The 23173-nt window shown below is 36.9% G+C and overlaps 5 protein-coding genes across 5 annotated transcripts; 3 read left to right on the forward strand and 2 right to left on the reverse strand.

The window, feature by feature from the left end:
• Nucleotides 1-75: 75 nt before the first annotated feature.
• Nucleotides 76-3515, forward strand: LOC129320302 (pentatricopeptide repeat-containing protein At4g38010-like). The gene is made up of 2 exons (XM_054965690.1): nucleotides 76-1874; nucleotides 2839-3515. Exons 1-2 carry the CDS (start codon nucleotides 171-173, stop codon nucleotides 3061-3063), a joined length of 1929 nt encoding a protein of 642 aa, XP_054821665.1. The 5' UTR covers nucleotides 76-170; the 3' UTR covers nucleotides 3064-3515.
• Nucleotides 3516-3647: 132 nt separating this feature from the next.
• On the reverse strand, nucleotides 3648-9405 carry LOC129320303 (protein IQ-DOMAIN 31-like). Its single transcript, XM_054965691.1, has 8 exons — nucleotides 9216-9405; nucleotides 9040-9079; nucleotides 7810-7907; nucleotides 7125-7382; nucleotides 6323-6526; nucleotides 6090-6164; nucleotides 4521-5625; nucleotides 3648-4038 (listed from the first exon to the last, which is right to left on the reverse strand). Exons 3-8 carry the CDS (start codon nucleotides 7891-7893, stop codon nucleotides 4007-4009), a joined length of 1758 nt encoding a protein of 585 aa, XP_054821666.1. The 5' UTR covers nucleotides 7894-7907; nucleotides 9040-9079; nucleotides 9216-9405; the 3' UTR covers nucleotides 3648-4006.
• A 1171-nt stretch (nucleotides 9406-10576) lies between these two features.
• On the forward strand, nucleotides 10577-13413 carry LOC129320304 (uncharacterized). The gene is made up of 6 exons (XM_054965692.1): nucleotides 10577-10967; nucleotides 11056-11164; nucleotides 11741-12107; nucleotides 12330-12813; nucleotides 12906-12961; nucleotides 13059-13413. The coding sequence occupies exons 1-6, from the start codon at nucleotides 10697-10699 to the stop codon at nucleotides 13086-13088; spliced, it is 1317 nt and encodes a 438-aa protein (XP_054821667.1). The 5' UTR covers nucleotides 10577-10696; the 3' UTR covers nucleotides 13089-13413.
• A 726-nt stretch (nucleotides 13414-14139) lies between these two features.
• On the reverse strand, nucleotides 14140-17084 carry LOC129320306 (ubiquitin-conjugating enzyme E2 2). The gene is made up of 6 exons (XM_054965693.1): nucleotides 16847-17084; nucleotides 16087-16220; nucleotides 15929-15954; nucleotides 15344-15433; nucleotides 15159-15247; nucleotides 14140-14547 (listed from the first exon to the last, which is right to left on the reverse strand). Exons 2-6 carry the CDS (start codon nucleotides 16209-16211, stop codon nucleotides 14419-14421), a joined length of 459 nt encoding a protein of 152 aa, XP_054821668.1. The 5' UTR covers nucleotides 16212-16220; nucleotides 16847-17084; the 3' UTR covers nucleotides 14140-14418.
• Nucleotides 17085-19641: 2557 nt separating this feature from the next.
• Nucleotides 19642-22607, forward strand: LOC129320351 (bifunctional UDP-glucose 4-epimerase and UDP-xylose 4-epimerase 1). The gene is made up of 9 exons (XM_054965770.1): nucleotides 19642-20149; nucleotides 20251-20300; nucleotides 20511-20646; nucleotides 21000-21101; nucleotides 21186-21413; nucleotides 21590-21671; nucleotides 21795-21877; nucleotides 21969-22060; nucleotides 22174-22607. Exons 1-9 carry the CDS (start codon nucleotides 19955-19957, stop codon nucleotides 22256-22258), a joined length of 1053 nt encoding a protein of 350 aa, XP_054821745.1. The 5' UTR covers nucleotides 19642-19954; the 3' UTR covers nucleotides 22259-22607.
• The last annotated feature ends 566 nt before the right edge of the window (nucleotides 22608-23173 follow it).

Raw genomic sequence — 23173 nt, forward strand, 5'->3', positions numbered from 1 at the left:
AGAGAATCAATTAATTAACTAATTCTATTGAAATGATCACTAATCTAATGTCCAACACATTCAACCTCTTTGACATTCTCATTTTTCCCCGCCTTCTTTGTACTCTTATACTCCATGTTCTCTCAAAATGCTAAGAGACTCTGGTAGACATTCTTCTAAGATATACGGAGATGTTGGGAAAATCAATTTCTAGTCCAAGCATTCCCACTCGAATTACTCAACTACCAAGATATGAAAGCTTTTTTTTCCTATTGCAAAGATACACAGGGAAGCGTCAACTCAACCAAATTCTTGCTCTTTCGATCATTTCAGGTCTCATCCAAAAGCGCTCTATAGCAAGCAAACTTGTTGCCTCTTTGGCCCTGAGTTCCCTTCCGGGCACTACTTCTATGGCCCGTGTAATCGCTGATGGTATTCATGGTCTTGATACTTACACTTGGAACACAATCTCCAGAGGTTATTTGGAGGCAAATAGACCGGAAGAAGCCTTTTCAGTTTATTCCCTCTTACGAAGAAGAGCTTTCGTGGTTGATGGTTATACCCTTCTATTTGCAATCAAATCGTGCGAGATTAACATAATTCAAGGGGAACAGTTGCACGCTCAAGTGTACAAACTGGGATTCTTGCATGAGCTCATAATCCGAACTGCCATTATGCAGATGTATGCGTCTCACGATAGGATTTTTTACGCGGAACAAATGTTCGATGAAATGCCCCAAAGAGATTTGGTTATGTGGAACTCCCTTATTGCTTTATATGCTCGAAAGGGTTTCCCTTTGAAAGCACTTCAAGGTTTGCAAGATATGGTCATGAACAATGTTCTGCCCAATGAGGTCACTGCAGCAAGTGTTCTTTCTTCTTGCTCTTCGATGAAAGCATTGAAAGAGGGCAGAGTAGTCCATGGTTATGTGATCAGAAATCTCGGCCATTTTGATATTTTTCTCAGCAATGCGTTGGTTGGAATGTATTCAAATTGTGGAGATCTTTCAAAAGCCCTCCTCATCTTTCAATTGATGTCTTCAAGAAATGTGATTTCGTGGACATCAATGATCAAGGGTTATGTTGATAACAACTGTCCACGTGAGGCATTGAATTTGTTCACCAAGATGGTATCTGAAAACATGAGACCAGATGAGGTTACCGTGTTACAGTTAATTTCAATGTGCTCCAAATTGGGACGCTTTGAACTTGGACTACAGATTGAAGACTATCTACAGAAGAACATGATTAGTAAAGAGAATCACTCTATTGCAAATGCTCTAATGGACATGCATGCCAAATGTGGTAATATGAGGAAGGCCTGCCAAATTTTTGATGGAATGGTGCAGAAAACTCTAGTCTCTTGGACTACAATCATTAATGGGTTAGCAAGGCATGGACATGGCATACCGGCATTAGTCCGGTTCTGCCAGATGCAGAGAGAAGGGTTTAAACCAGATGGTGTCATCTTCCTCAGCATCTTAACTGCTTGTAGCCATGCAGGTTTAGTGGATGAGGGATTGAAATGTTTTGAATCAATGATTGATGATTATTATATAGAGCCATGGATGGAGCACTGTGGAAGTATTGTGGATCTTCTATGCAGGGCGGGGCTAGTGAAAGAGGCATTGGACTTTGCTAAGGCAATGCCATTAAAACCAGATATTGTGGTGAGGAGAATGCTGGTAGGAGCATGTCAAAAGCAAAGTAATATGGAGCTAGCAAATCGTGTTGCAAAGATTTTTCACGAAGCTGGGCCTAAAAGTGTTGAAGATTATGTGCTACTGTCTAATTCCCACGCAGCTATGGAAGGATGGCGTGATGTACAAGAACTAAGGGAAGGAATGAAGATTATGGGGTTGAGGAAGAAGGATTCGGGTAATAGTTTGATAGAGGTAGGGCATGATTATTAATTTTTCTGAAAAACGTGGCTTTTACTCCCTGTGTATAGTGTATACAAGCTGGTTGTCAAGATCTTAAATTGATTCCGATTTCATTTCATATTTATGAATGTACTGGGTTAGGTTGGTTTCAGCTCAGTTTAATATAAATCTTGGCAAGTTATTTTTGATCCAATAAAAAATAGGGTCATAATTAGATTGAGTTTATGCTTTGCACGTAAATTCAAGGTTAGCCATATTATTCATTACTTTTAAATAGAGCGGTTTCTTATTATATGATGGAAAAATTTAAAATTGTAGCACTTCGGATATTTTTAGTCACTAGATCATTTTGGGCATATGACTACTCATTTCGATGCATATTTCAAAGATCTATTAAATGAAAATGAAAAAAAGTTGAGTTGAAGGCAAAAGAATAAGAACATTCTAAATCTACACCGATACTTTAAAATACCATCTAGAGATTTAATTAGGATTTTTTTTTCAAATTTAAATAATTATCAAGATAAACTTCCTTTTATTTTACTTTTTAAAGAATTGTCAACTAATTTGACTCGTTGATTCAAACACACACGTTTGTTATCTTAATTTTAATTTTCGTTTTCGTTTTTACTTTTGCAAAAATATACATTTATTATTTTTGTTATCCGTGACAAATTCAATAAAAATGGAACGAAAATCCCCACTCCATTTATTTTGTTTCTACATGTAAAAAAAAACCTTTACTTTGGTTTGTACCAAGGATATCCATGAGCAAATAGCTACGGAATAATTTTTTTTCCAAGGTAATTATGAAAAAAAAGTTAATGAAAGCATTCCATTCAAATATTGCTCCCTGCCAAACATACTATTAAAACCCTGCACAACTGTTCTTTTCCCATTTCTATTTCCAACCTATCGAAATTCGTTCCTGTTTCGTACGAACATTAATATTTCTTTTTTCTGTGGTGGTTTACAGGTTTGGATCAAGAATAATCTCTACGCTAGAAAGAACATTAACTGTTTCTCTCGCTGGCCCTGGATCATGGTCTTTAGCACCATATGCTGGCTCCTCTGGACATCAAGATGCAAAGCAGTCTTCGAAGGCTTACCGATTCGCTCGCACGTTATCTTTAGCCTTTGCCTTCACAAGCTTGGAAATGCAGCAAGTCAACACTTTCTAGAACCACATCTTTCAACTTAGAGATGAGACTCGTTGGACACCCCCTCCAGCTGGATCCTACAGGATGGATGTCGATGCATCAGTCAGAGAACACCACCATGCGTGTGGTGGTTTAATTGGAGACTCTGCTTCCACCGAGCTTTGGGTAATGTCTCTTGCACAGAAGCAGAACTCCTCGCCATTCATGCTGGTCACAAAGCATGCCACAGACGAAGTGTTATCATATTCAGAGGTGGTCCACCCTTACCACCCACTTTGACCAACTATTCATGCCATTCGTTCCACATTGGCTACACTATAAGATATCGCTAGAAGTGCTCATCCCAGCCCCTCTTACATTTCCTATTTGATGTTACTCCATATTGTGTTAATTTGTATTCACAGGGTAGGAGCCTCGTCTCCCTGAACTGTTGACTCTTGTGATCAAGCTTAGTTTGCCCCCCTTAATTTGAAAAAGAAAGAAAGAAAAATTCATTCCAACATGCCAAATAGGGTGCAATACCCCACAGAGGAAGGGCTCATTGAGTCAAAACACGTAATTTTGAAGAAATCTTAAAAATATCCATGTTACTAGCAGCCCAATGGAAAAGAAAAGAGCACATCCGTATCACAATACCATCAGCAAACTTATTTTCATGCACAAACAATTGGTCTTTAGTAGCATAAACAAAGGTAGAAAGTTAATCACCATACAAGCTTGGAAGAAAATTACAATATGGACAGCCCAGAAATCATGCAAAGAGCAAGAATTCAAGTTTAGGTATAGTTGCAGCATGCAAAACATAAAACCTATAATGTACAAATCACCCTCAACGCCCAAAATGCAGCAAAAGAGAAAAGAAACCGGTCAAACACACCCTTCTTACGATAGTCCTAAGTAGTTCAACAAAGTTATTACACGTAAGTTCAACTCTGCATGAGTTTCAGCCCCCTGATGTTAAACTCCTGAAACTCAGTTCTCAAATCACCTCCTCCACTCGGCTTGAATTACTCTTCCTGCAAGATGAACAGGCTTGTTTAAAATTATCAAATCAACAGAAAATGTCATACACCAGCATCGGCATATAACTGACTCCTTGTTGGAAATCAATTTACTTCTGCCAAGTTGTCTCAGTAAAAAACAAAAAAAAAAAAAAACAAAAAGGAAAGGGGTGGAACTGCTTTTGGGATGAAATTAATACCCACAGAGGTTATAAACCTTCTCATGCATGTTTGGCCTGATCAGGAATTAAGAACGCATCTGTGCTGATAAAAAATATAAAGGTGAACCAAGACTGACATTTAAGTTGACTGTCAAGGCCTCGAGGACCTAACACAACCCTCTTCCTGAAACAGCTATAAAACATAGGAAGTTTTATATTTATATTTTTAGAAGTAGAGGTAATGCTGGTTCTTAATGAAATTATCATATGTGGCGGTTGTTTTGTTGGCCAAGGTGTCAGAATTTAAACCACTACATGGAAAGAAATATATCCTACCGTTTCCATCTCTAGATGCAACAGATTTATGCCCCCCTTTGCTGCCTGGTTGAACTGGTCTCTGTGTTCTTGGTGAATGTGAACTAATTTTGCTGTTAGTTGAGGATGGCAAAGAATGTCGCCGAGCAGAGTTGTTTCTCTCGCCACCGTCTTGTCCAAGCCTTGGCGATCCTTGAGCCCTCAACTTGGCCTTGGCTGATTCAGTTGCAGCCATGTAGCTTGGCAATGTTGGACTACTCTGTATACCATTCTCTGCACATTCCTGTTTCCCTTGAACTGAGGCTCGCCGGGAGGGTTTCTGGTTTTCATTGCCTGTTGGATCTTCCTTATGATTCAGATCTCCATTTGTTAGGGGAGAATTTTCATCTTTACATCCACTCTTTGGTAGATCTCTTGACTCATTTAAAGCTCCGTCACCAGGAGTATTTTTATCTTTACTTGTATTCTCTACCAAGGGCTTTGGATCCAATTCCACTTGATAGCTGCCTGACATTTCAGACACCTCCTTGCTAACCAAAGGTCTAGGAGTAATTTCCACAATTTCCACATGAGGAACGTTGGGCATAGGCTCGGCCAATGTTACTTCTTCACTAGATATTTCATTAGAGCTAACAACCTCTTGCTCTGAAACAATATGACCTGGGGTAATGTTTGCCTTCTCCGAATGCTGTTTAGGGGTCTCAGATTCAACTTCCGGCAGACTAGTATTCTCAACAACAGGGTTATGTACCTTTCTCAGGCTCCGCTTAACCTTTTCAAGCTCACTTTGTGGATTTTCCTGCACTGGATCTGCAGCTGGGTTTGATATTTTCCTCAGGTTTCTTTTCGGTTTCTCAAATTCAGGATTTGCTTGTACTGGGACTGAGTCAGAATTTACAGTTGGAAGCTTCCGGTTAGTGCGTCTTGACTTGCTCATTTGGACTTCTCCAGTTGAAGTATTACCTTGCTTTCTCTGAGACCTAGAGTTTGGAATTTTCTTGGGTTGGGGAATCGGTATCCAAAAGTGAGATGCGGACCAGCGCTCCAACCAACTTAACACTGAATTTGGATCACCAGGAACATATTGCAGGCGCAAGGCCATTATCGTAGCAGATGATGCAAGAAGCTGAAACAAGAAAAAGAAAGATTTCACATGGATATTTTCACATGATAGATCAAAAAACAAATTTGAAATAAATAGAAATGTTCTTCAGATCATTGATCCAGCAGAATAGGTGAAATCTCAAATGCTTCCAAACTAAACCATGGTAAACTGAAGTGTGGGAAATGTCAATATTGCACATAAACCCCATATTGGTGTCATATACAAGATAACTCATGCAAAAACATGCATGCTGTGTCTTCAATATCAACTAGCAAAAAGCATCTATCTATTTAGTAAAATAAAAATTAACCATTTTTAAACTTTGTTGCAGTCTGATCAATTCAGGAAGAAGTAGCGCTCCTCATGTCATGCTCAGAGTGCTGATCATTGTATTACTGTTCATTCTCGGATGAAATATATTCAGAATTTAAAATGAGTAGCCGCACATGATAATCTCATAAATTGCAAGATACAGCCCAAATTACCTTGCGGGTGTAAGTATTTGTTGATAACTTCGCAAACTCTCTGGCTATATCAACTGGATTGGCATGCTTTCCACCCTGAAACCCAGTGCATTCAGATGGAAATATCATTAACATTGACATTAACACGTAATGATGGTACAAGGAATTTGACACTAGTACACAATACCTAAATTTTTAGGCAAAATATACATCTTAGAAAATGAACTGAGAACTCAGTTCTTTCAAAACAATACCTGAAGCTTCAAAATATTATACTTCTCATGGATTTCATAGCCAGTATGGGACTGTCTAACCTTCCCTCCACGAACAAGTGCCTGAAATTTAACTATCCCATACATAGACCATAATGTAGCAACAGCTTGTCTACGAACCAAGTGCCCACGAATAAGTGCTTGCAATCTTATTATCCCTTTTAAGGCCTTGAATGCCCTGCGAGCCTTCACAACAGAAGCTTCCATTACTTGAGGCAATCAAATGTTACAACAACTCATATAATGCAAACTACACAAGAATAAGTTCAATATATTCATATTGGCAACTGAATAAGATAATTATTTATGAATTTTCAGCAACAATTATGAAAGATCAAAATAAGTTCATGATGTATGGTTTTCCCCCAAGAAGGCATCATATCAGGGAAGCAAGGCAGGGTGGATCTCTGCCAGAAAATCAATTGAAAATAAGATGAAGGCAGTTGCCAAATTTAACAACTCCATTTTCAACATCTTATCACATCAGAGTATAATATCAGATCGCCAAAAAACCAGGAGGATTGAGGGCGCAGTGGAGGAATATCTGCAAGAATACTCCATGCTATTTAAGTCTATAAAGTAAAATAGTTGTTAAATACCACGTTGAACATCAAGAATGCAATCCAAAAGCATTAGATCAACTCAAACTTTTTTTTTCTGGTCCACTAAAAGACATGATGAATTACAGAAATATATTTGAGTTATTTCTGTCTTTTTTCCCTTTCAGCAGAAAGACACTTGGTTTGAATCAATAAATTACCAAGTAAAACAGTCAGACCCTTACCAAATAACCCCTAAAAGCAGCCTGTGCCTTTGTTGCAGCTTCGTCCTGCCTGATTTTCTCTAGATCAGGTGGTGCATCTTGATGAACATGGGACACAAAATCCGTTTCCTGATTCACAGGAGAAAGATTTTCTGCTTCTTCATTCTCCAATTCCAACTCTTCCTCATTTCTGGCAACAGTAAAGGGGGGTGGTTCTAAAGCCACCCCAGTTTCTGATGCCTTGGAAGCAACCAATGCTTCCTTCTGGTTAACAAGTTTCTGCATGAAATTACTTTAAAAGTAAGCCAGGAATCTCACTACAGAAAATAAATATAACAGTTATGCTTTAAAGTTTCAAAATCATAACAGCAGCTAACAGCTTTCAGACCTAGCTACAGTTCGTATGACTTTACTTGATGGTTTGTGAATACTGCACCTATGCTTAACTAGGCCAGCACTGAGTAACATGCAGAATCTCATCTAACGGCAACAGCACCAAAGTAATAACGAGATTTTTCAGGAAGGAGATGTTTCAGGACATACAAAGTGAGAACAGAACAAAAGGTACTCCTCTCCTTTTATGCCTTCAATCTCATAGTAATAATACTTCACCTTTAAATCTGACAACATATTTCAAAATAGTACAGCCATCTAGTCATATTAACTCATTAGAAACAAGATTGCTGAACTCAACATTCAGCGTTACCTCTCTTCCTTTGGGAATATTTGATTTGGATGACTTTTTTCCAAATAGGACAGTTTTGATCCATTTTCCTGGTGACTTGCCCATTGTGAGATCTGGAACTGCGACAGAAAACAGTGAATTCAAATTCCGAAAAGATCTGGTTAACTAATTTTTCCCAACTGTAGATAGTAAATTAGGCAATTAAATAAACTTGATTCTGAAGTCGTGCAAAGTGCTTGCTAAACAAACAAGACGACAAACAATAAAAACATTCATTTATGAATATGGTCGTCTCTAATTAACAATGTATATGCCCTGATAACATATCGTGAAATCAAATTTTTCTGAAAATAATGGTCCAGTAACTTTTTCCCATTGGTATTGACCCAAAAAACAAAAATTCCCTTGGGGCAGAAGGAACACCTTTTAGCTGCTAGGAGAGTATTTCTTATGGTATAATTAGCGTTGCTAAATGAATATGCGACAAAAAAGGGAAAATAACGTAGTTTTACTAACTATCAACAAGGGCTACAAACGCCCATTAGCTAAATTCTCAGCGGTTAAAAAGGCAAGTCAATATACTACTAAAGGCGTTAAAAGTTGAAGCTGCGTCAAGGGAAATAATAACCAATCAATTATAAAGGAACTTATAGAGGACATAATATACTAATCGTTGCAGCTTTTCTCCGATGAAACACTAAAAACCAAACGGGCATATCCTTTCAATCCGTATGCATCAGTTATTGGCATGTCATGCCCTTCAACAATTACCTGTAAGATATTTTGGGAAGAAAATATGCTATCACCGACAACGATATCGTACGAAAACAAAGTCGGTAAATCAAGTTTAATCTCCTGAAAATCGTACTATGATTTTTTGTTTATTGGGAACCTTAACAATTAGCTCGGAATTATTCAAGATGACACAAGCACCATTGCGTACTTAATTAACATCAGAGATTCATAGGTCATTGTTCCAGTGAAAGAAGTAATAACTCCGAAAGTACTGTACAACGTCTAACGTTCACATCAGGATAATATAAGCAGCTACAGCATAGCTCAGGACTTCCAATGGACAGGTGGGACGAAAAACAAAGTAAATTAAAGCATGTCCTCAAGCCAAAGTAGCAATTTGCTAAAAGCCACAGGATCTGCCACATATAAGAACTGGGAGACGGTTAGCCCTATTAAGTCACTCAATGTCCGAAATTAGAGCACACGTGCTCGTTTGGAGCTAGATCTGACATTTACCTGGCAAATGCGGAACCTCTTCACCTCAAATCTACCATCACTGGAAACCAGAATCAAACCACGAGATTAGAAAATGAGCACTTTGAAGCCGTTACCCCCCCCCCCCAAAGAATAAGCAGAGAAATCTATCTACACTGAAATAGACAACAGAGAAAATGACAGTGGAAGTGGCATACCATGAAACAGAGAGAGCTTGAAAACCAAGTAAAAAAAGAAAAGCAAAGCTGCAGAAGGGAAGAAAGCGATCTAAAGCTCCATCAATTTTGTGCTTGCGTTGCTCGTTTGTTGCTCCTCTGTGAACTGTGAGCATGGAGGAGTGAAAACCAACGCCCGAACCAGAAAAGCCTGGATAATTTGTTGGAAATGGACTTCCGTGTAGTTAATTCTCATTGAAAAACAAGGCGACCCTTCTCCTTTGATCCGTCCGATGTATTGACTTGATGGAAATCAAAGATTGAATTGTTGATCGAACGATCAGAACGAGAGCTTATGCTACACCGGGTTACACTTCAAAAAGTAGTTGCGACTAAAAAAGGATCGTGTCGGGAATCCCAGTGCAATTGTTGCTTCGGAACCAAGTGTTCCAGCTTCTTTATTCCGAAGCAAATCGAAATTACTTTTACGCCCTCGCGTGTTGATATACATCTCACGCGCGATGTTGCTTCGTGTTAGATCTGACCCGTTGATGAGTGCGGCAGAGTCTCTATATGTGAAGATCGAGAGCACATTAATCATTACGAAAGTGGTGGAATGGGAAGCCTCACTGGAGATAAACCGAGACGTGGAGGGTGTAAAGTGTAAACCGCCCAACCCATGTCCATCTGTAACTGTCACGAGGGCCGGGTGGGTACTGTAATCACCCTCATTAATATTTCGACGGTAGATTGGCGGCGAATCCTTTCAAAATTTTTGAACTTTTATAACTCATTTCTATTGATCTCATTAATATTAATATAATAAAAGTATAAAAAATAAAAGTAAATAAAATTTTAAACATGTCCCTATATAACACATTTAAAAAGTAATGTCCTGTTACCTTTTCTCTCTCATGAAGGATAATTACCTCTCAAATATTATCTAAAAAGATGCACCATAACTTATAAATGAAATCAAATGGACCTTCTAAAATGGAACCGGAGCGAGTAATTTTTTAGATTTACTGAATATGAATTTATAATGCATTATTAATTAATATCATATTAAAAAAATTGAATTAAGAACTTCTTTAACGTATGAAAGGATAAAACTTTACCCAATATCTCGGTTTGGACTGGGTTCATGGACCATGTGGGCCTGAGTGTGGTCCATTGAAGCCCACAGTCCATACTCATGTTTTTGCAAGTTTGCAACCGTCGAGCAGGGCTCCAACTTGCTGAAATTTGAAATTCGAAAATTAGGGAGCCTACATTGGTCCCACTCTTGTACCAACTTCCAACTAAGCATTATCAGCCTATTGGACCGTTTATTCCTTCTTTTTGGATGCTTGTCTGTCACTATCAGTTATTTTTTGTCTTCCTTTCCAATTTAACGGCCACACGTTACTTATGGCTCCAAATTCTGTTCACGAATCACAGCCCTTGATTCTCGACCCCCATGTAGTAGGGGCGCGCTTCAAAATCGAATACGTAAATCAGAGTGTCCACATCAGCGATCTCACATGAAACTGACCGTGTTGGAAAAGTCTTGCTGTGGAAATTTGTCAGCATTGCAGAAAGAGTGTCCACGTCAACCTTGTTTTCCCGCTCATGAGGGTCCTTGGTCGAAAGAAAACAACTTTATAAACCTGCAGATCACAATTTTGAATTCAGTACACAAGGAAATCTTCGGAATTGAGCCTCTTCAGTCTTCATTCTCAAATCTCTGTGTTACACTGCGAGTGAGGTTAATGGAGGAACCCGTTGCGCAACAGCAAGCCGCTGATGTTACTGGTATAGTTCTGGCCAAAGTCTTTTTAACTTTTTAGCGTTTCCATGTATGGTATATTCTAATTCTGGCTCTAATTGGGTCGTGATTCAGGGAACTCCGGAAGACCCAGGCTTCAAAAGTACGCGCTGCGTTCGGCGTCTAAAGTCAAGGAACAGAAACCTGATGCTTCCGATTTATCCAATTCTTCTGCTTCAAAGAGGTTTTTCCATGCACCTGTATCTTCCTTCTTTTCTGGCCTTTTCTTCTATGGTTTTGAAAGGATGTGTTCGTTGTTTTTAGATGTTTGGAGTTGATGCTGAAAAATCATAACTAATTCCGAATTTCCATATCAACAGTAACTTGATATTTTATTCAAATGATTACTATTGACTGGAACCCCATCCATGGGCCCTGTTTCCAATTTCATTTCAGATAATTATTACTAGGTCCAAGTGTTTTCCTTTGCCAGGAAAAAAAAAAAAAAAACAGCCGGGACAGAAGAACTATGCAATTACATTTCGGTTTTGGATGGAGATAAAAAAAAAAAAAAATCTAGCCATTAATATAAGACGATGATGGTCTAATTGTACTCTGATCTTTGGAATTTACGGAAGACCAAGTCGGTTTAATCCCATTATTAATTACGAAATCTTCATTGCACGAATATGAGTCGCTGTAGATGGGAAGTTGGCGTAATTGAAGAATACTAAGATATGTTATGTTGTGAAGTTACACCCTTCTAGAGAGTCACCCCCCTTGATTATCATCCTTTGATGCATCTCATTCTTTTTTCTAGGGTGAGACCTGCTGCTTCAAGTGTAAGTAAAAGCGTGGGAGTTCTTGATCTCTCTGGCAAGGATAAGTCTGCTGCTGCTAAACCACTAAGGAGGTTCTCTATTCCTGCCAAAGCTGCTGCCACTCCAGGACCAAAGCTGTCTGGCAACATTACACCAATCTCAGAGACCAGAACCAGGAGGTCTGCTAATGGTCAAGGCAGAATCGAAACACCCATTTCTTACATATCCAGACCTTCGAGTCGAACGAAGTTCAATATGTTGTCTAAATCTTCATATTGGTTATCCCACATCAAAGTATCAGAATCTTCTGCCAAGCACTCAATTTCACTTGGCTTTTTCAAACTAGCGTCGGAGGCAGGATGCGAGGTAACGACATGCGTCTAAATATGATTAGACACAAACATAGAAGCATATACATTATTATTATTATTATTTTGATCCAATTCACGCGCCTTCTGAACATTTCAAGCCTCATCTTTCATTTAAATGAGTAATTCCACTTACAACTGATTTCCGTATTCTGTCCTGATACGTTCGTCTATCAGTTGACCCATCTTTGCCTGAAGTAATTTTATACATCCATCACAGCCTCTCAAGAAAATGCAAGATGAGCTGAAGTCATATGTGCGCCGACACAATCTTACTGATCTTGGAGACCCTGTGAAAGAGCTGTTCCAAAGCTATAATATCACAGAAGATAATACTGAGCAGTCGCAGGTACCTGAAACTATTTCGCAGGTGCCAGAAGAGGGGACTCGATCCTCTGATGATGATGTACACAGCTCCTCTTCTACCATGGGTACTGGGAAACTCAAACCCAAGTGTTTAAACATTGATTCTACTCAAGTTTCTCCCCCTGCAAGAGAGTCAACCAAGAAGGTGACCGTACAGAAGAATAATGCCGGATCCAGGGTGAGAGTAGATGCCAGCAAGAATTCTTCAAATTCAATGCCCGCTTTAGAAAACTGTAGCCGCAGATCATTGAAAAAATCTGAGAAGCCGAGCAAGAAAGAAGCTAGTAAAGAAAAAGGCGAGGACATGAAGCAGGGAAAGAAAAGCGAAGTTGAGCAGAGTAAGTTTGCAATCTCTTCTAAGACAGTTTATGAACCATTTTTAGCTCAGCTAGTCTCATGCTTCTATGGTTTTTGTTTTTTTTCAACTCAGCCTCTGTCAGCCATGCACTTCCTGAAGTGACAAATATGGGAAACAAAGAAAATATGGTGAGGCTGAGAAGCTTGGCACATAGTACTTCAGATTTTTTGGATATTGCTGTAGAAAGATATATGCGAAGCTAATCTTTTTTCTTCTCTTTTATAGGATGCTTCTCTCACTGAAGAGAGGGTTTAATAAGCTCGTGCTTGCACCTTTCAATTGTGTCAGTTTCGAAACTAGTTTGTTCTCGTGTGGAGCTTGCTTTAGTTGTATAGTCCTGGTGAAGATTGTTTCTCATGGTCTGGCGTCTGAAGACAGTTTTTCAATCATGTTTGGTCGTTGGACTTCGCCTGTGTTTGTTGTCTACAATACACATGCAGATCAAATTTAAACTGTACTGAATTTCAAGGGTTGTTTAATTTGTTTTTACTTTTTACACAGTTAAACAAAATCACAGCATATTTTAAAGTCCAGTCTCCCACCACCCCTTTTAATAAATCCTCATCTTTCGTTGAATTTATCCTTTAATCTCTTGATATATGTATACAACCTGAGTCAAGAAACCAGCAAATCCCTCACTGATCTGGATTATAGCAAATTTTAAGATCTAATTAGTTAACTCTGTTTATTTTAGCGGACGTACTCAAGTTGTTGACTTGTAACCCTGGCCAAGACAGAGAGAGAAACGATAATGAAAACAAATATAAATCACACTACCAAGCAAGACTTCTGGCTAAGCCTTAAACCTCAAAACACACCCTTTTTTTTTTTTTCGGGGGTTCCCGTGATGAACAATTTTCACACATGCAAACTTATCTGAAGATTTATCAATGACTTACAAAGGAAAGATTTTGTGGTCCACGTTGTGAAACGATTCATCTGAACTGTTTCGTGCCATGATTACCCCGTCAGACAACGCACATTCGCCTTAACGCAAAGATAAATTAAAAAAATTAAAAAAAGTATAATATACACAGGTTACGAATAAAATAAGCAACGAAAACGTTAGGGAACTGTTTTTGTATCAGGGAGTATTGTTTGGCCAAAAACAAGATATCAGTGAGTACTGGGGAAAATAAATCTGCCATACTATACATCACCAAAAATAAGTAAATAACAAGTCTGCTAATACGGCTGTCCGAAAAAAAATTAGTGGATGCCTAAAACATAACCACATTAGCGAAACGACAAGCTATGAATCTTAACGAAGCTAATACTAAATTTAACCTTTCGTCGTCATAACCAATTCATCAAACTGAAACTTTGTATTCAGCCACGTTGACAACAATTCAATGCAAATTGATACACAGAACATCTATTTTACATAATCTGACATGAACAATGCAAAAACTGCAATCAATTAAAAGATGAAATGATCCTAAGATGCACAACAGTGATGAATAAAGCAAATAAGTTGATAAGTTTGCACAATGATTCATAACGGTCGCAGCATAACTTAATAATTCATCAATAGCTTCAGACAGGAAGAATGCCCACAAGTGTACGTGGATTGGGGCTTAGTCTGTCAGTCAGCTGTCCAGCTCTGCTCCACAATTTCCCTCACTCTTCGGTTGTACTCACGCTTGTTCTCACTGAACATTCGAGCTGCTTCTGAGTTTGCAGGAGAATTTGGGTTGGGATCACAAAGCAGTGACTGCCAAAAATGATGATCATCTTTCAGAAAATAATTATAAAATGGCGAGTATTGACTACTTATAGCAGCATAGCACAAACAATTACAATTTAAAACATACTAGTCCAACAGAAAACTCAATTTGGCAAATGAAAAGGTGTCCGCATTTAAGTGGAAACAAGACCAATACAGTAACTAAAGTTGATACAAGCTAGGGGTCAATGCCCTCTCCGTCCTTCTCCCATAACCTCAAACAGCAAGGAGAGGGGGAATTAAAGGTGCAGAAGGAGGAGCTTCTTGAATTAGAAAGCCTAGCAAGAGTGACATGATCAATTTTGAAAGGGATAAATTCCTGTTCACTTTCACAAGTGTTTCTAGGCTCTTTGCCTGAAACCCCCCCCCCCACCCGCAACCAAAAAAAACGTAAGAGGGGGCGTGGCCACATGTAAAATAAATAAAATCAACTTCATATATTTAATCAACGGTGATTCGTCAAACAAAAAGGCCAACTTCCTGTTATCTAACCTAATCCCAAGTTTGAAGGTATCCCAAAACATGTTCCCACTTCTTTCGCAAAATAAACCAAAAAAACAGATGTTTCATACAAGCAGGTACAGATTACTAGACGACACCTGGATAGATGTGAGTATAGCAGCTACATCATATATAGGGCTCCACTGATTTTGTAATATATCCAAGCAAATACTCCCATCCGCATAAACTGAAAAGGTCAATTTTTTTTTTTAAAAAAAACAAAGGCATCAGTACTTCAAGGGGAATTTATGAATAGTTAAAAAAAATTCAAGTTAAAACTTACTATTTGGATGAAACATTCGAGAGACAAATCGTACAGTTGGTGGTTTGTTTGGATAATCTTCTGTAAATTGGAGCGTCAACTTAAACGTTCCTGAATAACTCAAGTTTTGCAGTTGTATGAGTATAATTAGTATTATAAAAGATATCAACAGATCATAAATATGAAATCAAGTGTCCACAACCTCCAACAGGCACATGCAAGCAAACTATCAACTAAACAACACAGTATAGTGAAGTTAAAACCGTGACAAAAATTTAAAAAGACATCCACTAAATTTAGTCAAGCTGCATTGCCGAACCTAAATACTTGTTCTAGGGGGAAAAAAAAAAGATTCTTTAATTTCATGATGATACTGCAGAAACCCATCAAGATTCTCAAAATCTCTTCGAAAACATTAGAGCTACAGCACTAATAGCAACAGGACACTGACTCCATGTAAAACGCAGGCTAAGCACCACAAACCCAAAAGAAACATTAATCAATAATCAATAAATTAAAGTAGATCGCAAAGTTCCCAAATTACAAATCCCATTGTTGAGCCTCAACTATTTTCAGAGACGAGATAAAACGCAAAGATTAACTCACCTCCATCCCATGGAGTATCATCGGGACTGCAATCCAAAGTCGACAAGAAAGATGAAATTACTTATTGATTATTACTTGAAAGGTGAGAAATAAAACTAAGTGATATAATACAGGTAAAAACAATGATGGATCTTTGGTCCAATTTCACTACAACTCACCCAAATATGACAGCATTCCAGAGCATTATATTGTTGTCCTGAGGGGCGCCACTGATTCCTGCAGGTGGATCTTGCTGCAACCTCTTAAAATCTCTCATCAGCCTCTTCCTAGCAGGGGTCGACATTGTCACAACCTAAAAAGACCAACAGCCAAAAAGGCAATAAACACTTCGATACATTAAAAAGCAGGCTTGAACATCACCGTTACTTTACTGTGTCTGTAATTAAATGGAGCACACCAATATCATTTAATTGTGATTTGATAGCTTCACAATTTGCAATGGCAAAGAACCAAAATTCAGCCGAGATGTAAACGTAGAAAATCGAAAAATGACACGCATCTGCTACATAGACTACACACAAGGTAAAGACAGGCCGAAGAAAAAACAATGATATTTAGCAACCTAAGGTGTTTGTTGTAAGCAATATTTCGGAAATTCAATCCCTAAAAAATTCCTCTTTTTTACCCGGTTGCAACTTTACGCGGAGATTGCAACATGAATCGCCCAAAAACCCCATGTTATAGCTTCATATTATAGCGAGCTAAAAACCCTAAACTTTCAGAAACATGGAAAACATTCATTCAACAAGACCATGAAAAATTATAAAAATGAGGCTTTGATCCTGATCATCGGTGTCAATCTTTCATAAACAATTCCCAGGGAAGCAACCATGTAAACTCGAACAGGAAGAGAGGGACACGAAAGAAAAAAAAGGCGATTAATTCATCGAACAAAATTTTAAGGAGAAGTCGCCTCACCCGCACCAAAAGAAGGTCCGAATATTTTAAAAGCTATGGTCGCAGACGGAAGTTGATAACTGCAGGCGTGCTTACTCTGTCAGGTATGAATAGTACGATCATCCAGATCGGGGCTCCTGCGAGATAGAAAGCATTACGGGAGGACTGTGAGAAAGTAATCACTCGTTTTGTTTGATTCGTTGCACAGGAACAAGGGTTCGGACCTCCGGTAAAGTTTGATGTGACGTGGTTAGATATGTATCTTCAGTTCTTCATTACTTTCATACCACCATTAATTACATAGAAAAACAGCGGTTAATACTTAATATAACCTGAATTGTGCGACTGATTAGGATTTGGGAATAGTGCTATTTTTTCCAAATAAATTTTATATCAAAATATCCATAGATAGATTGGGGACATGGAGCTTGGAGCATACGAGTTTTAAAGCTGATCTGAGTGGTGCCAGGGGATGAAAAAGGTATTTTATTTATAAATTTTGCTCTATGTCATGTCATCATTGGCTATTTATCTGACGCGATCCCGTGATACGGGCATGCTAGTGGGCATTGGAAGATTTCTCAAAACGAGAAAAATATCTTTGAAATGCAGCGTCTGGACAAAAAGAGGAGAGTATTTGACGTCTGTTGTCATAATTTCTCAAATGCAGCTGTAGCACGTAATTTAAAGTAGGAGTAAAATATATATATATATATATATATCTTTGAAAAATATCATTTTTTAGAGTTTTTACTAGCACGGAAATATCTCAATTCATTATGATGTGAATACTTAATTAAGCCGGACAGAAACTGACCCTTCTTAGTAAAAAAAGATTGATTTTGATAATAATAGCATGACATACATATAATTGAATAGTTTAATACATGAATATTGTATTAATGAAAGAGAAAATATGCTGAGAAGTTGAACCCGGGGGTAAAAGGTATAAGAAACACGTATATGTAAACATTAGAATTGGATATGATTAAATAATTTTTGATAGAATAATCATAATCAAAACTAAAATTGGAATTGAAATCAAGATATAATTTGATTTTAGAAATATATTTAGCATGTTTGAATGAATATATGGAATCTAACAAATTATTAGGTAAATTGAGTGTACTGTATCATTTATGGTTAATAAAAATATGACATTTAGATATCATTAAATATAAATTGATTATGATATTAATAATAGTGGAGAGATAAAAAGGTGAAAAAATCTAATGTGAATACTATTATAAGAATAAAATTAATTAAAAATATCATACAAAATTTTATTTAAACTATTTGAAGCATTTTAACTGGACAAACGACAAATGATATTGTATAGCTGGTCTATCTAAGTATTTTTTCATAAAATCCTTATATGATTTTTGTTTGATATGTGAAATATGAAAATAGAATTATACTTAAAAGACAAAAACACCCATAAAAATTAAAGTTAAAATAAAAATGTATTAAAAGCTTAATTGTATTTTAATTTTCTCACTTATTTGGTATATAAACAAAATATTAAATGGATGATAAACATTATACAGAAGTGAAATATTTTATAAAATAAATATTATATATATTCGTGAAAATATCTTACCTCTTGCCTGACTTAGGGTAAATTTGCCTTTACGAGGACAAAATTGTTTTGGAAAACACAATTGTGTGGAATTGGTGAAGATCACATGCCTCTACTCAAATAATTCATTTCAGTCTCTTTTTTTTCATAATTAATATTCTTTGTGAATTCATATTAATATATACCAAACATCACTTTATTAAAATTCTTACACCAATTCTTTTTTTCAGGTTTAGGATTCTACTCTATCAAATCTGGCCTAATTCAGGACTTGAACAACAATGCTCATGAGCTTTAGAAATAAAGCAATGAAAAAAACCAGAAGGCAAAGTATAAACTAAAAAGTTAAATACAAAAGTGGAAAATATAAGAAACTTAGGATCCATGGTCAGTTTTCAGCATGGGCTCCGGAAAGAATAGTGGAAAGCTAGACCGTGAATAGTATGTAGAAAGAATGACGAAAGAATCTGGGCAAAGGAATAGAAGGCAAGTGACAATTAGTCTATTGAGCAAACTTAACGGCATGGTCCTCCACTTTCTAACATTTCCACGAATAACTTCAATTATTTCAAGGTCTCCAAGCTTATATCTTGAAGAAATTATAAATGCGGTGTGAGCAATTATATTATATGTATCAATCTTTTGTTGTTATATATTACGCAATTATACAGAATATAAAAAAAATTGCATAAATTATTATCAATCAAACAAATCTAAATTTAACCAAAATTCAAGAGAAAATTATTTCTTAAACTCTGCCTAGTACATCGTTGCCCAAAAAATAAAAAAATCTCCATCTAATACACGTGCACGTCTCGTGTAGTTCAAGTTTAAAAAAAAAATAGTTAAAATTGTTAGTTAGTTACAGACTATCGATGGAATTTGAATCCCATTGGAAAAAAACTAACAAATGCTAACAAATAGTCCAAAATAACAAAATGGGAACCCAGATAGTAAAGATATGGGAAAAGGATAACAGGATTAAAACAAACGGAAAAAACAGAGAATGGGATAAGCGTAATAGAGTTAAATACATAATCTATTATTTTTATGGCAAAGCAATATGATACTCATATGTTAAGTAATCGTGCGAAATTAATCATCTTAGGTACAACCGTTTATTTTTATTTAGCAAAATAGATAACAAAAAGTTGTGGATAAAATTAGGACAACTCAGCTCCCAACACTAGAAAAAACTGATTAACAGAGTCCCTGATTGAATAATATGTGACGTGGTAAACCAATCTTCTACCCGATTGCCGGATCCCGCCACGCGCACACCTCAGAATCAGCGCGCCAAACTGTGATATCCATCTTTCCAAAACCAGAGCCCCTAATATAGAAGATCAACAAAGATTTGAACTAAATAGAATCAATCAAATTTAGATAAACATTAAATCCCACTTCATATCCAGAAAATCTTTCGTTTAACCGCTCCTGATTTTCTCCAATTACTCTTTAAATTCTCTCTGCTCTCTCTGTCTTTTCAAGCTGCCCCTCTGTTCTTGCTATCTCGTCATCTTTGATTTGATATCCGGAAGGAAAAAAAAATGGTGAGCTCCGATCAAACCATTCTGGTGACCGGCGGTGCTGGCTTTATCGGCACTCACACCGTCGTTCAGCTCCTCAAAAGTGGATTCAAGGTTTCGATCATCGATAATTTGGACAATTCCGTCATAGAAGCCGTGGATCGAGTTCGGGAAGTTGTAGGGCCTCAACTTTCTAAAAGACTGGAATTTACCAAGGTATGAGCAGTTTTATTCTTTGATTCCGAGTTACAAATACTTGTTTCACAGTGAAACGGTTCTTTCAGTAATTTGATTCTCTTGCTCTGGCTTGGTTTCAGGGTGATCTCAGAAAGAAGGACGACTTGGAGAATCTGTTCTCTAAAACCAAGTATGAGGACGAACTAATCCCAGTCTCTCTTCTATTATTTTTTCATTCGTTTTTACTCGAAGTTTTATGCTAATGCATCAACTCTATGAAACATACTGTGTCATACTCTTCCCGTTTTCTAAAGCTCTGTTTTTTTCTTAATTTTGAATTAACGCAAGCAGTGTAGTTGCTAAGAGATGTTTTCTTTTATTGGGAATCACGATGAAACAGATTTGACGCTGTGATTCACTTCGCGGGTCTAAAAGCTGTTGGTGAAAGCGTTGCTAACCCCCGCCGGTATTTTGATTTTAATTTAATTGGCACCATCAATCTCTATGAAGTTATGGCAAAATATAACTGCAAAAAGGTTAGCCCATGATTCCATTGCTTGAAAAAATTTATGGTCTATTCTTGAAATCTCAAGTCTCCGTGATGTAGTGACAATATGCTTCAAGTTCAAATACTTGTAACGAAATTCCAATTTCACGCCTCCACTGTGATTTTGTGGTTTTCAACATGAAAACAAACACACTCTTTTATCATATACGATCACATGTTGTGGTTATTGTCATCTACTCAGTTGAAGAGGTCTCCCTTGTGGGCATCTACTTCTTAATTTACAAAATTGAATGTCTTCATGCTTGTAGAATGGGATCCATTTCTTCTTACAAATTCATGCTTAATTATGAAATTAACACTTTGAATCAATGGCTACAATAGATGGTCTTTTCATCATCTGCAACGGTTTATGGCCAACCTGAAAATATACCATGTGTTGAGGATTTCAGTTTACAAGCAATGAATCCTTATGGACGGACTAAGGTAATCAACACTCTCCAATAGGAATGCCTATTTCTGATATCTAGAAGTTTGGCTTTATTTCCTCTCTAACAATACACATGACAGCTTTTTCTTGAAGAAATTGCTCGAGATATTCAAAAGGCTGAACCAGAATGGAGGATTATTTTGCTCAGATATTTCAATCCTGTAGGGGCACATGAAAGTGGTAAACTTGGTGAAGATCCTAGAGGCATACCAAATAATCTCATGCCTTACATTCAGCAAGTAGCTGTGGGGAGATTACCTGAACTTAATGTTTATGGCCATGATTATCCCACAAAGGATGGATCAGCGGTTCGTTAACTCCACATGCACTAAATTTCTTTTTTGCATGAGACTGAATCAACTGGAGATATTCATTAGTTGAATCATAAAGTTCAAAAAATCACAATAAAATGTGCGCGTGGACACAAATGCATGTTTTCCCTCTCTGCATTTTAACCGTCATTTCTGTTGGGTACTTAAATTAGGTTCGAGATTACATCCATGTAATGGATTTGGCAGATGGTCACATTGCTGCTTTACGAAAGCTTCTCATTACTGAGGACATTGGTAAAATATCTTCTTTTTCATCATATATATGTAACATTGCTTATTGTTTTCTCATACCGCAACAAGATTACCAACTGTCAAATCTTTGTTTACTTCAAGTTAATTAGCCAACTCATTGCTTAGGTTGTACTGCTTATAACTTGGGAACTGGTCAAGGCACGTCAGTACTGGAAATGGTTGCTGCTTTCGAAAAAGCTTCTGGCAAGGTATTTATAAATCTTCCTCAGACTATGTTTATATGTCAAATATATTATCAATCCTAAAAGTTCATATTATCTTTGGCACTTTGTTCTATAGAACATTCCAGTGAAATTGTGTCCAAGGAGGCCTGGAGACGCTACTGCGGTTTATGCATCCACAGAGAAGGCTGAGAAAGAACTTGGCTGGAAGTAAGGATATGAGCATACAATGCTTTCACATATTGTGCTTGATGCTATCGTTTATTTTTGCATTACTCGTGTTTTTAACTTACTTATGATAACATGTGATTCTTCATTTGCAGGGCCAAGTATGGTGTAGAGGAGATGTGCAGGGATCAATGGAACTGGGCCAAAAACAATCCATGGGGCTACCAGGGAAAGGCTTGATTGAATTAATAAGTTTTAGAAATAAATTATAGTCCTCAATTTTAAGGACTTTCACGACAAATATTTCTTGGAGTTTAGAAAAGTTCTCTAAACTCCTTGGAAGCCCTGCCCTGTTTTTACAGCCTACATTCATTATGTACTTGTGTTTTCTTTTTCGTTTTTCTTTTGGGGTTAGTGGTTTAAAGTTCTTAATGTTAATTCATACTGTCTAATGATTTGGAGTTGGATTGAGACATGATTAAAACGATTGCTTGCTCTGGATGAGGTTATCAAGTCACTCCTCAATGTGATAGTGAAATTATCATTACCCTTCTATCTAAGAGGAAAATATTTGTTTTAATTGGTAAAATTGTTTCTTATTTATCTTTTATGCCTGCGTTAATTAGCTAGACCATTTGTTATGTTAACTCTTCAATATAGTTTGCTGCGATATCTAAATCAGTAAAGATTTATTTAAGATCGCAAATCAAATATAAAATAAACAACTAATTATCCATTATTATAGGTTCATTACACAAATACATTATTATTAATTATCATGGACATTAAAGAATACCCATATAATAAAAGAATAATATAAAACATACACAAAAGTGCAAGAATAATTATAAGAAATATAAAAATAAAGAATAAAACAACATATTTATCCTAAAAATGTCACTATTTTGTATCAACAACAAGCAAAGGTTATAAAACGTAAAAAGAAAAATTTTGATTGCATTGATAGATTCTGACAAACCCTTCAAGTGACTAGTCATTGGCGAATTCCGAATTGTCTTAACAAGATATCCATCAACTAGCTTCTGTGTAATATGAAAAGAAGAAAGATCAATCGCGAAGAAAACATATCCTACACAGGTCTCAAGGTCGAGAGTAGGGGTGGGCAAAATCAAATTGAAACAAAAAAAAAAATCA

This window comes from Prosopis cineraria, unplaced genomic scaffold (genome assembly GCF_029017545.1).
Source record: "Prosopis cineraria cultivar Desert tree isolate PC_DT_omini unplaced genomic scaffold, ASM2901754v1 PC9, whole genome shotgun sequence".
In the NCBI taxonomy this organism is placed as follows: domain Eukaryota; kingdom Viridiplantae; phylum Streptophyta; class Magnoliopsida; order Fabales; family Fabaceae; genus Prosopis; species Prosopis cineraria.